This window comes from Brassica napus, chromosome A3 (genome assembly GCF_020379485.1).
Source record: "Brassica napus cultivar Da-Ae chromosome A3, Da-Ae, whole genome shotgun sequence".
In the NCBI taxonomy this organism is placed as follows: domain Eukaryota; kingdom Viridiplantae; phylum Streptophyta; class Magnoliopsida; order Brassicales; family Brassicaceae; genus Brassica; species Brassica napus.
The window spans coordinates 30906664-30921226 of NC_063436.1; the positions used below are offsets into that span (position 1 = coordinate 30906664).

At 39.0% G+C, this 14563-nt stretch overlaps 2 protein-coding genes across 2 annotated transcripts; one reads left to right on the forward strand and one right to left on the reverse strand.

Annotated features, from left to right (window-relative positions):
• Nucleotides 1–9732: 9732 nt before the first annotated feature.
• Nucleotides 9733–11207, forward strand: LOC106351934. Its single transcript, XM_013791648.3, has one exon. The coding sequence runs from the start codon at nt 9733–9735 to the stop codon at nt 10558–10560; it is 828 nt and encodes a 275-aa protein (XP_013647102.2). The 3' UTR covers nt 10561–11207.
• A 2443-nt stretch (nt 11208–13650) lies between these two features.
• LOC106350462 lies at nt 13651–14181 on the reverse strand. The gene has a single exon (XM_013790344.2). It carries the CDS (start codon nt 14179–14181, stop codon nt 13651–13653), a length of 531 nt encoding a protein of 176 aa, XP_013645798.2.
• Nucleotides 14182–14563: the final 382 nt, after the last annotated feature.

Below are 14563 nucleotides of genomic sequence, written 5' to 3' on the forward strand. Positions count from 1 at the left end.
TTTCCTAAAGAGCTTTAAGTTCGTTGAAGAAGAAAAAAAGAAAGTTAGTATTACTTTTTTTTTTTTAACTCAAATCTTGATGAGTCACTATCAACAATTTAAGTTTTTGTACTGTCGTTTTCTCATCCATTAGATATGGTTTATTAGCATCTCATCCAAAGGCTTAAAATAGACTCACTAACCGATAAACCTACTTTCTCAAACAAATAAGTGACTATATATTTAGTTTTTTTCTTCTTTCATTCTAAACCAAACATCCTTGCTTGTTTCTCCAACAAAGGACTTTTTCGTCCACAACAGTGGCATCCGTACACAAAAAGTGTGTCAAATACTGAATGTGTCTTTATAGGTAAACAAAAGACAGAATGTGTCTTTATGTGTAACTCTCTCATTTTGAAGGTTCTCGATCAAACTTATCTAACTATTATTTTTGTTTTAATATTTCAATTTGTGTAATAGTTATGTTTGCGTGTAATTTTTTAAATTTTTTTTGTTAAGTTTTTTTTTGTATATTATTGTTGTCTAAATCTAGTTTAAAATATTTTTAATCTTATTTTAAAGTTTTATTTAATTTTATGTGTAAAACTTAAATTCTGTAAACAAAATTTAAAATATTTAAGAGATATAATTTTTTAAGAATCAAAACAATAAACAAAAAATATTATGAATCATAAAGGTGATGTGTGATTGTAAGGATCAAAATGCAAATAAAACTATGAATTTGAAGTTTTGAGTAGTGAAACTTCAAATATAGAGTTTTACTGCTCAAAACTTTAAATTTGAAGTTTTGAAGTTCTTTTTCGGAGAGTAAAAAACTTCATATTTAGAGTTATAGAGTGTCTTTTGGAGATGATCTTATAGATTTGAATAAATGATACAAATGGTTTTATCCGATTTTGGGACGCTAAGCTCAAGTCAAAGACATGGTTGGTTTGCGATATATCGTGTGTTTGATGGTATAAGTCAGCTTTGGCATTACAAGATTTTAGATGTCGGTCGATGTACTAGTTGGAAGTACTTTTGACTCGTCATTTTTCTTCTAAAGCGAAGTTGAGTTTAAAAAAAAAATGAAATATGAATTCAACAACAATACAACTAGTGTGTAATGCAAAAAAGAAAGAATAAAACAAGACAACTAGTGGTTGTCGACGCTTTACTCTGAGGAGCCAAAGTTCCAAAAGCAGCAGTAGCCAATAAGTAAAGCAGTCCTCAATGGACACAAGTATCGCTATGTCGGATCACACCAACTACATTCCAAAAAAAAATATTTATAATGTTATCCAAAACTCAATAAAATTATGGAATAAATAAAAGTTTATATGAACGCTTCTGCCATAACACTTCAGCTTCAGAAGAAGTCAAAGATAAATTAGGGTTTCTTCTGCTGATTCTAGCTGCTTTTACCAATTTTCAGTTCTCCCTTGGCAGCCTAAAAATCTCAGAACTCACAAGGAATGTCTTAAGATCAGTACTTCTAAGCCGCAACTGTATGTTATATTTCATAAAGAAATCTGTTTGTTCACTTAGCTTGGTCTATATTCGTTAGTCCTCAAACCCAGAGCTTTGCAAACTCTCGATAATACTTAGAACCACAAGCCCAAGCCCATCGGAGCTGACTCCAAAGTTAACTAACAAGAATTTGTCTCTTTCTTAAATGAATGAACGTTAAGAGAGCTGAGTAAGTTTAGGGTTTCGTATCTTATCGATTATCCCTACAATCACCTATCTTAATGCATAAACAATAAGGAAAAAGTGATATGGACCTCACAGAGAAAGCAACCGCACGAGTGACTCTGCACTTTAAGACTCTTACATACATCACTACAAGAAAACATCGGTATTCTGACGGACGTTCCGACGGAAAATGAATTCCTCGGAATATACCGAGGAGTTTCCGAGAAAATTCCGAGGAAACACAAAATTTGGTTTCCTCGGAATTTCCTCGGAATATACCGACGGAATTCCGAGGAAAATTCATTCCGTCGGAATATTTCGACGGAATACCGAGGAAAATTGTATTCCTCGGAAAAAACCGATGAATTCCGAGGAAATATTATAGACGTTAGAGAGCCGTTGGAGAGCCGTTGGGGGATTTTAAAAATTCCGAAGAAATTCCGACGAACTAGCCGTTTGCATCGGAATTCCGTCGGAATTTCCTCGGTCTGTCGGCAGGATTTCAACTATAAATACAAGCACCCCTCTTCCTATTCATTCACTCCATATCTTCATCCTCCCTCTCACTCTCTTTACACACGAATTTGATTCATAAAAAACATGTCTTCTTCAAATTATTTTCGTTCTTGGATCGATCGACCTCATTTGGATCCGAACACGAGATTGCTTACGGAAGAATACCAACAAGGTATAACCGAATTCATGGGGTTAGTTCACCGACAACCGGAAGCAAAAACATGTATGTTAAGATGTCCTTGCTCTAATTGTAAAAATAAAAAAGTTATTAAACAGTGGGATGTTTGGACTCATCTATATTTGAGTGGGTTTACACGAAGTTACAAAATTTGGTATCATCATGGAGAAACTGATTATGAACATGGTAGTACTAGCGAACCTCAGCCAGAGGTTAGATTAGAAGATCCAATTAGAACGGATGTAGATTACGGTGTAGGTACTGAGCAGATGGTAAATGATCATTTTAGAGGGGAAGATTTACCCAATGCCGAAGCTAGGAGATTTTATGATATGTTGGATGCTGGAAAGCAACCATTGTACGAAGGTTGCAGAGATGGTCATTCAGCTTTATCATCTGCTACAAGATTGATGGGCATTAAGACGGATTATAATTTGGCTGAAGACTGTGTGGATGCGATTGCTGATTATGTAAAAGGTATTCTACCCAAAGATAATGTAGCTCCTGGCTCATACTACGAGGTTCAGAAACTCGTTGCTGGTCTTGGTTTATCGTATCAGGTAATAGATGTATGCAGAGACAACTGCATGATTTATTGGAGGGCGGATGAACAGCGGGTTTCATGCAAATTTTGTGGGAAGCCTCGTTATAAAGATACGAGTGGAAGAGTTCCAGTACCATATAAAAGGATGTGGTATTTGCCTTTGACGGAAAGGTTGCAGAGGCTGTATCTGTCTGAACGCACAGCGCAACCAATGAGATGGCATGCGGAGCACTCAACAGATGGTGAGATCAGACATCCTTCAGATGCAAAAGCGTGGAAGCATTTCCAATCAAAGTATCCCGACTTTGCGTATGAGAGAAGAAATGTCTACCTTGGATTATGTACTGATGGTTTCAGCCCGTTTGGCAAGAGTGGAAGACAGCATTCTCTATGGCCAGTCATTCTTACACCATACAACCTACCCCCAAACTTGTGCTTGCGACGAGAATTTTTGTTTCTCTCGATTCTCGTTCCCGGACCAGAGCATCCTAAGAGATCACTTGATGTGTTTCTTCAGCCACTAATATATGAGTTGCAACAACTATGGGCTCAAGGTGCTGAAACATACGATGTTTCGTATAAAGAAAACTTTCAAATGCGGGCAGTACTAATGTGGACAATAAGTGATTTTCCAGCATATGGTCTGTTATCTGGATGGACAACGCATGGAAGGCTATCATGTCCATATTGTCAAGATAACACTGATGCTTTCCAACTAAAACACGGAAGGAAAACGTGTTGGTTTGACTGTCACAGGAGATTTCTACCACCAGATCATCCATATCGTAGAAGTAGGAATTTGTTTACGAAGAACAAGAGGGTGTTTGACAGTCCACCTCCGGAAATTCGTGGGAAAGATTTGAAGACACAACTTAGAGATTTTGGTGCAGAAAGGACGCCAGACGTCAGTGGACATGAGCATTTTCCGGTAGATGGTGTTGGAAACCTACATAACTGGCACAAAAAAGTATTTTTTGGGATCTGCCATACTGGGAGGATCATCTACTAAGGCATAATTTAGATGTCATGCATATTGAGAAGAACTTTTTTGACAATCTCATGAACACGATCCTTAATGTTCAAGGTAAAACAAAGGATAATTTGAAGTCAAGACTGGATTTAGTCGATATATGTGCTCGTTCAGAACTTCATGTTGATGAGAGTGGTAGGGCTCATTTTCCCATATACCGACTTGATGCAGCGGGAAAGGATGCGTTCTTTGATTGGATTTCAAACGATGTGGAATTTCCAGACGGTTACGCATCTAATTTGCGTAACTGTATCGACAGAAAGGAAGAAAAGTTTACTGGCTTGAAAAGCCATGATTGCCATGTAATGATGCAGCGCCTCCTTCCGTTTGCCTTCAAGGAACTATTACCACGAAATGTTCATGAAGCAATTGCAGGGATAAGTGGTTTCTTCCGCGATTTATGCACAAGATCAGTGACTCTTGAAGGTATTAAAAATTTGAAGACTAACATAGCTGTGATTCAGTGCAACCTTGAGAAGATATTTCCTCCCTCATTTTTTGATGTTATGGAGCATCTTGTTATTCACCTGGTAAGAGAATTGGAACTTGGTGGTCCTGTGCAGTATAGATGGATGTATCTGTATGAGCGGTATATGTTCCATTTGAAGAAGATGGTGAAAAATTTAAGTAGGGTGGAAGGGTCTATAGTCGCACAGATGATCAATGAAGAAACTTCAAACTTTGCCGAGTACTACTTTCCAGCAGAAGTTCAGACCAAAAACAGAAGATTTGCTCGGCATGATGATAGAGGCGAACGAGCAACATATCATTGGAAGGTTCCAGACATTTTCACAGACGTTGGACGACTTAGCGGAAAACCAAAGGACCGTCGACTTACTGATCAGGAGCGCAGTCATTTGCAAACATATTTACTCACCAACTGCGAAGATGTTCTTCAATATGAAAGGATTTTCATGGCAGAAAAGCGGTTCGAATATAGATACGCCACAGAGGACGAACTAAAAGAAATGAAGCAGAGAGAATTTGGTGGATGGATGTTTACTTATGTGAGTGATGGTTTGGCCAGAGGTGAAACTATTTTTAAAACTATTTTTTGTAATTATTAAACTGTTTTTGGGGTTTATTAAAACTATTTTTTTAATTTTTAAACTATTTTTTATTTATTAAAACTTTTTTTGTTAATTATTAAACTATTTATATTTTTGTGATTAAAAACTATTTTTAATTAAAACTATTTTCTTTTTAATTTACAGGTCTAATGATGATCAGATCCGGCCTCGCCAGCGTCGTAGCCGGGGTGGTATGGGGAGCCAGTCTCGGGGTTCGTCCAGCCATGTTCAGGATTCCGTTTCGCCCCACAGCTCCTACCATACATCTCCCTCTCCATTACCCGCTCCTGCTGCTCCCGCTCCCGCTGCTACACCCGCTCCTGCTCCTACGGGTCCTCCGGGAGTGATGAGTGTTGCGGAGTTGGTTCGACAGCCCGGTCGTGACCATCTTCCCTATCTCACTGAGTATCCACATGGACATGGTCAAACATGGTAATTAAACTTTTATTTTTTTTCCTTAAAATTTGATTGATTATTAATAATTTGTTCTTTTTATTAGGTTCAACCGATCCGGGAACGGGATCGGCGCATGGATCAACCGTATGATGTACTCTGCCCTCGACAAGGGACATCCGACTTTCACTCACTTCCCTCTCGAGAAGCAGCATCTGTGGTTTCGTCAGTTTGCGGTAAGTATTCAAATTTTTTACTTATATTTTTTATTTATTAAAACTATTTTTTGTGATTATTAAACTATTTTCTATATTTATTAAACATTTTAAATATTTTTAAAACTATTTTTTTAATTATTAAACTATTTTTATTTATTAAAACTTTTTTTTTGTAATTATTAAACTATTTTCTATATTTATTAAACTATTTTTTATTTATTAAAACTTTTTTTGTAATTATTAAACTATTTATATTTTTGTGCTTTAAAACTATTTTTAAACTATTTCAGCAAGAATTCAACTGGAATTCCGATGATACGCTCTCTATCTATAACCATTTTGTCCATAAAGTTATGGACAACTATGGAAAGCAGATGTACGAGTGGAAGAAGAAGTGGGAAGTAAACAAGGTAGTTTTTAATTTATTAACAATTTTTAATTTATTAAACTATTTTTTAAATTATTAAACTTTTTTTTTTAAATTAAAAGGTCCCAAAGTCGATGAACGACACGGTCTGGAAGGAGTTGTGTGAGCATTGGGATAAGGAAGAGACGAAAGAAACTTCTTCCACCAACTCCAACAACCGCAGGAGCGACCGTAAAGGGAAGGGCATCTACAAGCATAACTTGGGTGCCCAATCTATTGCCACTCTCGCGGATCGCATGGTAAGTTCAACCGCTTTTTCTTCAATTATTTAAGTTTCAGAATTTTATTTTTTATGCATTTTTTCAAATTTCTAATGTTTGTTTAATTTATTTTTTTTCAAGGCGGAAGAAAATGAGGGCGACCCGGTTGATGATCTCGCCCTAATGAAAAGGGCGTATACCAACAAGAAGACCGGTCAGATTGATGATGGTCTTGTGAGGGACGTGGTCGACCTGGTCCAAACTCAGGTGTACGACGAAGTGTCTCAGCTTCAAACCGATGATGACGATTCGACGGCTTCGACCAACTTGTCCCGGGTTCGAATCAACGAAATCGTTGAATCGGTAAGTTTTTTTTTTTAAAGTTCAATTTATTTATTTCTTGATTTTTATTTTATCATCAATTTATATTATCTAAATTTGGTTATTTATATTTCAGTCGGTTCCAAAGAAGAAGGGACGTTTGGTCGGTTTGGGTCGCGCTCCCGGTCGGCTGCTCCTTCTTCTGCACCACCGCCATATGTTGATCCAGAAGTTCTTACGGCTCAGCTGAAGGACAAGGATGATCGGATATCTGCGTTGGAGACCCAGATGGCAGCTCAACAGGCGGGCTATGAGACCTAGAAGAGGCTGAACGAGCAGATGATGGAGATGATGAAGAGGATGTACCCGAACGAGGTGTTCCCGAACATTCAAGACCCGTAGTTTTTTTTTTTTTACCAAAAACTCGGAATGTTTTATTTAACTTTGAATATTATCTACTATGTTTTATTTTATGTTTTATTCAATTTTAATTTTAAATTTTTGAATTTAAATTTAAAAAATTTTAATTTTTTAAAAAAAAAATTTTTTTTTTTAAAAATAATTTTTTTCGAAATTCCGAGGGAATGGAGTTCCTCGGAAAATTCCGAGGAACTTTCTTCCCTCGAAAAATTCCGAGGAACTTAACGTTCGTCGGAATTTTCCGAGGGAGTGTAGTCCCTCGGAATTTTCCGACGGATTGGCGTTCCTCGGAATTTTCCGAGGGAAAGGCGTTCCTCGGAAAATTCCGAGGAACATATGTTCCTCGGAATTTTCCGATAAACATTTCGAGGAATATTTCGTCGAAACTTCCGAGGATTGGACCATCGGAATTCCCTCGGTATATTCCGAGGAACCTTCCGACGAACTTTGTGTCCTCAGAATTTCCTCGGAATTTTGTTTCCTCGGAATTCCGTTGGAAATTTCCGACGGAATTCCGAGGAAGTATGAATTTCCGAGGAGATATTTCCGAGGACTTTTTTCGTCGGTATGTCCTCGGAATAGCGTTATTCCAACGACATACCGACGATTTTTTCCCTCAGTATCCCGATGTTTTCTTGTAGTGCATGAACGATAGAGCCTCTCTGATCATGCTAGATAAACTAGACATCTATTCACATTCATCAAAGCCTGAGTCGACATGATGCTCATATAAAATGAAAAAAGTAAAACGCAACTCTCTCTTAACTCTTAAAATGGAACACCTCATGCATATTTTTTTTTTAATTATTATTATTACCGATGTTTATGCATTGATGTGCACGAGTGATTCTATACCTTATTGGTTTTGTTTAAAGAAAATCCAGTAAGGCTTGTCTCCTTGGAGTTGATGATACCAGCACAATTCATGCATATATTCACTCTCAAAACCTCACGTCCAACCAATAAATATTAGCACATTACAGTTCATGACACAACTACAAGATCTTTAAAAAATACTTGAAAGAGATCAAACTCTGTAGTGTAGGAGGCAGACAAGATTTTCAACAACCTTCAAAAAGATTAAGATAAGCTGGTGCACATGAATGTATCCGCGAGTGGTGCTGATACCATATGCCTCGAGGAGACAAAACCTGCTGTCTTACCATTACAATCTTTTTTTTTTTTTTTTTTTTTTTTTTTGTCAACAGTTTCATTTCATACTCAACTCAAACTAGAGTATTTAAACAACAAAGTTTGGGTACTAAACCCTTTGCAAAGGCAACAGCTAAACAAATTGCTTTGCATAAATTAGAACAACAAGATAAAGGAGTGAAGAGAGTGACAAGGTTTTCAAAGATGAAGAAACCTGTGATCTCATTCAAATCCATCCCTAAGCGTAGGGCAAAACAGGGGACAATTGAGTCCGAAAGACACGGGAGACTTGAGAGTCCAATTGATGTTGCAGATGGAGAAGCTGAAGAGCCTAATAGCTGTGAGCAGGACCACCATAGCCAAGTAGACCAGTCTGATACAATAGAATCCATAGCCACAAAGACACAATTCCATGTAGCAGCCTCGCAATGAGGTAATAAAGTGGTACTACAAAGAGTAACTTCCTCATACAGAGGTAAAACGAACTTCACCCTGAAACTCCAAGGGTGTGTAACATCCTCAAAACGAGGGAAAGAGTCATTCCAGAACATCATAACATCTTGCGACAGCTTGAAGGAAAGAAAACTGGGTCCATCAACGTGTGACCAAGGTTTCCCTGTGAAAAAATGCTTTGGCTGAGACCTGCACATAACAGTAAAGAGATACCCTCCAAAAGCTTGCGCTAAGGTAATAAAAGCTGCCTTTAGAAAGCAATTCACCGTCAATATTTCATCCTTCAAAGCCCAGTCCTCAAGACTTTGAAAAGATGAGCAATGTAAGGAGATACACTTGCAATCAGCAGAGACAAAATTTATCAGCTTGGACACCAGGGAATAACGGAAGACGGAGTACCTCCCCGTAATGGTGAGAGTGCGGATAAGAGAAACTTCAGCCAGTGGAAGAAGCAGCAGAAGAGGCTGAGTGGATATCACATCCACGTCATAGCAGAGATCCCATGGCATAAAAGCTTCAGATTCTGGAGGGACCGGAGGAACTATCGGAAAGGCCCTGTTGAAATCCAGATCTTCATTCTGGTGGAGGAGCTTGTTGTGCGGCTGTCTTGGACTCCGTGCGGTGGAAGAGAGTTCTCTACTCGTGGATACACCAGGAGCAACACCACTCGTGGTACCCAACACCATGGTTGAGGCAGGGGATTCCAGATCTAAGACTTGAAGAACGAAGGTGAAGGTCGCATCTGGAGGGTTTGGCGGCTCTGGTGGCTCTGTGAGAATGAGAGATTCAAACGGTATCGGAGGAATCGTGAATGGTGGTGGATCTGGTGGAGGTCGTGACCGCAGCGGAGGAGGAGCTTTACCCTTTGAAGCCATGGAAGAGGAGACCGAGCTTCTTCAGGAGGAGGAAGACTGAGCGCCGGATTTGGATCGGAGGAGGGCCATCAAACGGAGGCGCCTAGGGACGCGGGCCTGGGAGCTTTTTTCCAATATTTCTGCAAACTCTTTATTTACCATTACAATCTTTTTATAAAATAATTTCATGTGATCAAATCAGAATCAAGATTTGAACTACCTAAAGATTCCTCATGTCTCTCTTCCTTATTGTTATATATATGTGTATTGACAATAGAGCCAATGGAAAGACAGAACAAACACCAAAGCATTTTCTACATCTCAAAACAAAAAAAAATGGCTGTTTCTTTTCATGCTCGTTCTCACAGCGTCCCCTCTTTACAACACCCACAAGCTGCTTACGTCGATGAGCAGTTGACAAGATTGAGATCTTCTGAGGCAGTCTCTTCATCTTCCAGCTCTTCTATTTACCAAAGACTAAGCGACCTTCAAGATTTATATGATTCTCTTGACAAGATGATTCGCCTATCTATCACCAACCAGGGTTTATCTCAAGATCAGATTGAGAAGCTTCTTGATGGATCTCTCATGATCTTGGATTTGTGCAACCTCGCCAAGGACGCTTTGTCGCAGATGAAAGAACGCCTCAAAGAGATCCAATCTATTCTACGGAGAAAGCGTGGTGACTTATCCGCAGAGGTCAAGAAATACTTAGTCACAAGAAAGTCTCTCAAGAAGTCATTCCAAAAAGTACTCAAGAACTTGAGAGTGGGACAGAACAAAGAGACCACGGATAAGTCATTGGTTGTGTTTGGAGAGACAGAAGGTGTAACGATTGCTCTGTTCGATTCTCTGTTTAGCTTCATGTCCGGATCAAAGGCTTGTGGAAAATGGTCATTGGTCTCAAAGATCATGAGCCAGAACAAAGATACATGTGAAGCTGAAGCAAACGAATTCACAAGAGTGGATTATGTGTTTCAATCTGAGAAGTTATTGAAGATGGAAGATGTGCAGATGCTAGAGTCATGCATTCAAGATCTTGAAGATGGAATTGAGTCAGTCTCAAAGTCAATGATCAAATACAGAGTCTCACTTCTTAACATCTTATAGGTCGTTGCGCCTATAAAGTTTTGTACGGAAATGGAAATGTTAATATACATGTAAATGAGAATAGAAACAAACAATATTTTGGTCATATAACCTTTGCTACTGTCTATCTATACTGTTCATATTTGTTTTTGTCTAAATCTTTACTCATTAAAGAACCTTCAAGAAACAAGTCAACGAGCAAGTACAAAAATCTTTGCAAAGGATGCCGTCTGATCTGATGAGTAAAACTAGAGATGGCAAACGAGCCCACCCGCAACCAAATGGCCCGCCCCGCCACGGGCTCAAGTTCAGTCGGGTCACAGCGGGCTGGCCCGCCGCGGGATGCGGTATCGAGAAGCAATGTCCAATCCCGCCCCGCCTAGTGCACAGGTCTTTGCGGGTAGGCCCGCGGGTCACCATCCAGAAGTTGAACGTCTCATTTGATGCTTAACTATAGCTTTTGAGTCAATGCTTCTCGATACAGTCATACAGATCAACAAAAGAAGTATATGAACCTCTATCATACGTTTCATCTCTACGTATCTTACATAACATTACTCTTGTGTTCAATACAAACATATTGAACCTTATCGGGAAAACATTATTCTTGTGTTGAATGGCATGTAGTATCAACAAGAAACTAAAACAGAAATAATCTTTGATGCGTATGCACTGATGTGTATGCATAAGAATGACATTAAGTAACAACACCAAATCTAAGTAATCATATCCAAGTAATGTAAATGAACACCCAAACAAAATCCAAACAATGTAACGTGGCCTCGGTAAAAACCTTATCGAGAAAACCCATTGGGACAAAACCCGACAAGGGAAAAAGAGCGCCACAAAATCCATAATGCGAATAAAAAAAAAACACCAGATCAAAATAAAAATCAAGTTTCTTCTTCTTCAACTTCAACTATCTCTTCTTCACCATCCATTTCATCTTCTGTAGATATTAAAAATCGAAGTTAATTAAATTTAAAGAACATGACACCCTAAAATATATAACAAAGTGAATAATTTACCATGTTCATAAGCTTCGAATCCTTTTAGCCAATTCCTACTACATATCAGAGCCTGCACATTTTTGGGAAGTAGACGGCTCCTGTATTTGTTCAGAACTCTCGAACCGATGCTAAAGGAGGATTCTGAAGCCACTGTTGTGATCGGAATGCTAAGCAGATCACAAGCCATTGCTGGCAAATCACCAAACCTGTGAGTATTATCTTTCAAACTAAACAATCAAGAGCAAGCAACCATATCATATGTAAGAGACGATCAAGAACAAGCAACCATCCACGCATAGACGATCAAGTACTAGTAAGTAGTAACCTATTACCTAAATTCTATCAGCTATAAGAACAGAAGAACACAACAACACAAGAAACAAAAAGATCTATGTACTAGTAACCTATTACCTAAATTCTATCAGCTATAAGAACACAAGAACACAACAACACAAGAAACAAAGAGATCTATGTACTAGTAACCAAGTATCTAAATTCTATCAGCTCTTATCATAAGAACTGGAGACGACATAAAAAAAAATAGAACAGAGACTAACCTGAGGTCCTTTGCCTTATAGATCGGAATGCAAGTGTGAAGTGTCCTTTGCATTCTCATATCGTTCTCCTCCTTGATCATAATACAATCCCCCACTCACCACATGTCATTATAAAGAAAAAGTTTTAGAAAATAGATGACTAAAATCACTTGAGTTTATATGATAAGGACATTAAGAAACAACAGGCCGAACATACTTCTGATTTCAATATCAAGACCGAACAGAGCGAAAACAGAGTATAAAAACAAACATCAATATTCTTTGTTCACGCAGACATCGCAAAAGATGAGAACAAACAACAATATTCTTGTTCACGCAAACATCGCAAAAGAAGCTCCATATATTCTCGATAAGAAGCTGTTTGATAAGAGATAACAATGAGACAGGACAACTTACACGATTGGTCATTGTGTAGCCGGTTGATTAGAGACAAAACAGACCCAATATCTTGTTCTTCTTTCACTGAAGATCATGTAATCCACAATAAAGAATTAGGGAATGAATTTTTATCTGTCCTTACAAATTAAATCACGGTAATGAGCAAAAGAACATGTAATCGAAAACTTTATCCTTACCTGAATGCATTGATGTTCATCAGCAACATCAAAAGGCCCTTAGTTCTTGAATCGTGGCTCAAAAGAAAAGAATTAAGCTGAAACAGCGAAGAGATGAGAGATGGATCAAACGAGAAGATGAAGAACATGCATAGAGAAGTGGAGCTTAGTGACGGATCAAAGAAGAGGAGAAGCCATTTCTCTCATGGTGAGAGCTAGAAGAGATCGGCTTTCCAATCGCCATCTCTCTCACCGATCGAGCTGGAGGAGATCGTCTTTGGCGGAGCCCCGCGCGTCCCGCGGTACACATCGAGCCAATCCCGCGTCTGGCCCAAAACCGCACAAGCCTTACCCGCAAGGCCCGCTTAAAATTCGGGCCTGTGTCTTAGAACCCAATCCCGACCCGAAGCAAGTTCACACGGGCCTGGCCCGCGGGCAGGTTCTTCTTTTGCCATCTCTAAGTAAAACCCATTGACCACTAAGCGTGATCAGACCATAGGACTTGTTAGTTGTTACTTTCACCACAAGAAACTGGACATACTTGAATTTTCTTCTGGTTGTATGGTCTATTTTCTAAAGTGTTACTATTAAGATATTATGCGATTCTTTCTCTATTAATAAATTCCACAAGAAACTCCTTTATATAACTTTGTACTTTTCTTTGTTTATTTATATGTACCCTGTAGTGCTCTGTCTTATATTGTTACTCTGTTTTGCTCGGTTTAGTATTGTTGCTCTGTTTTGGTTCGTTAGTTTTAACCCTAGCGTAATTATTTTCTGGACTTTGTCTGGAAACACAATCAAAGTCTGGATAAAGTACTAAAGTTGTAAACGCTTAAGCCTCCTTCCTTCTATCTTCCCAAATAAACAACCATAAATAAAATAATTGAATGTGCAAGAGTTTACTCTGCTTCTTATTGTCCTTTTTTTAAAGGAAACATCCAGCAAGGCTTATTTTTTTTTTGGCATCAAAGTAAATGTTATTAAAACTCAAACTGGTTCGTTTAGGTCTGCTGCATGAGCGAGCCCTTGATGAACCTTAATATTTACATTCGCAAATCGTAAAGCACGTGATCGTCCTTCCTTAGCTAGGGAGTCCGCACTGAGGTTTAGAGAACGAGATATATAAGAAAACTCAAGCTTTTGAAAGCATGTAGCAGTAGCTTTTATGTCTTCTATTTCGTGCGCCATTGAGGGCCATTCATCCTCATATAGGATGATGTTTACCAGCTGTTGGCAGTCAGATTCAAATCTTACTCGGTGGAATCCGCGATTCTTTACCTCTTTCATAGCCCAGCTTAGGCTCTTTGCTTCGGCATGAAGTGGTGCTTGTGCTCGAGGGCAGCACCTCTGTCCTTCCAAAATGATCTCCTCGTTTGCAATTAACACGAAGCCTAGCCCCATCCATTCTTCCTTAGCCGACCAGGATCCATACACTTGACAGGTCCAGATGTCTGCCGAAGACATTCCAGTAGTTTGATTTCTTTGTGTCGTCGTTGTTGTCGCGTCCGGTTCTTCCATTGGTTCTCCTAGCTGAGCTATGCTCCATGCTGTGGCTTCTTGAGTAGCTAGCTGGAGTGTATCACCTGGTGATATGTCTTTGCCGTTAAAGCACTTATCATTTCTCGCCTTCCATATGTACCATAGTAGTCAGGGAAACATCGAGAAAGTCTCAGAAAGGCTAGAGTTTATGGACACTTGCTGAAGGAGATGGTCGAAATTCACAAACAGAGACGAGCACGGGAAGAGCCCCGGAGGTGAAGGGATAGCAGACAGCGCCCAGCATTGTAGAGCTGGTGGACATTCAAAAAGGATGTGATTGATGTTCTCCACTGCTGCTCCGCATCGCTGACATGTTGTGTCTGTACCACAGTGTCTTTCCACAAGCTTGCTTGCCGAAGCC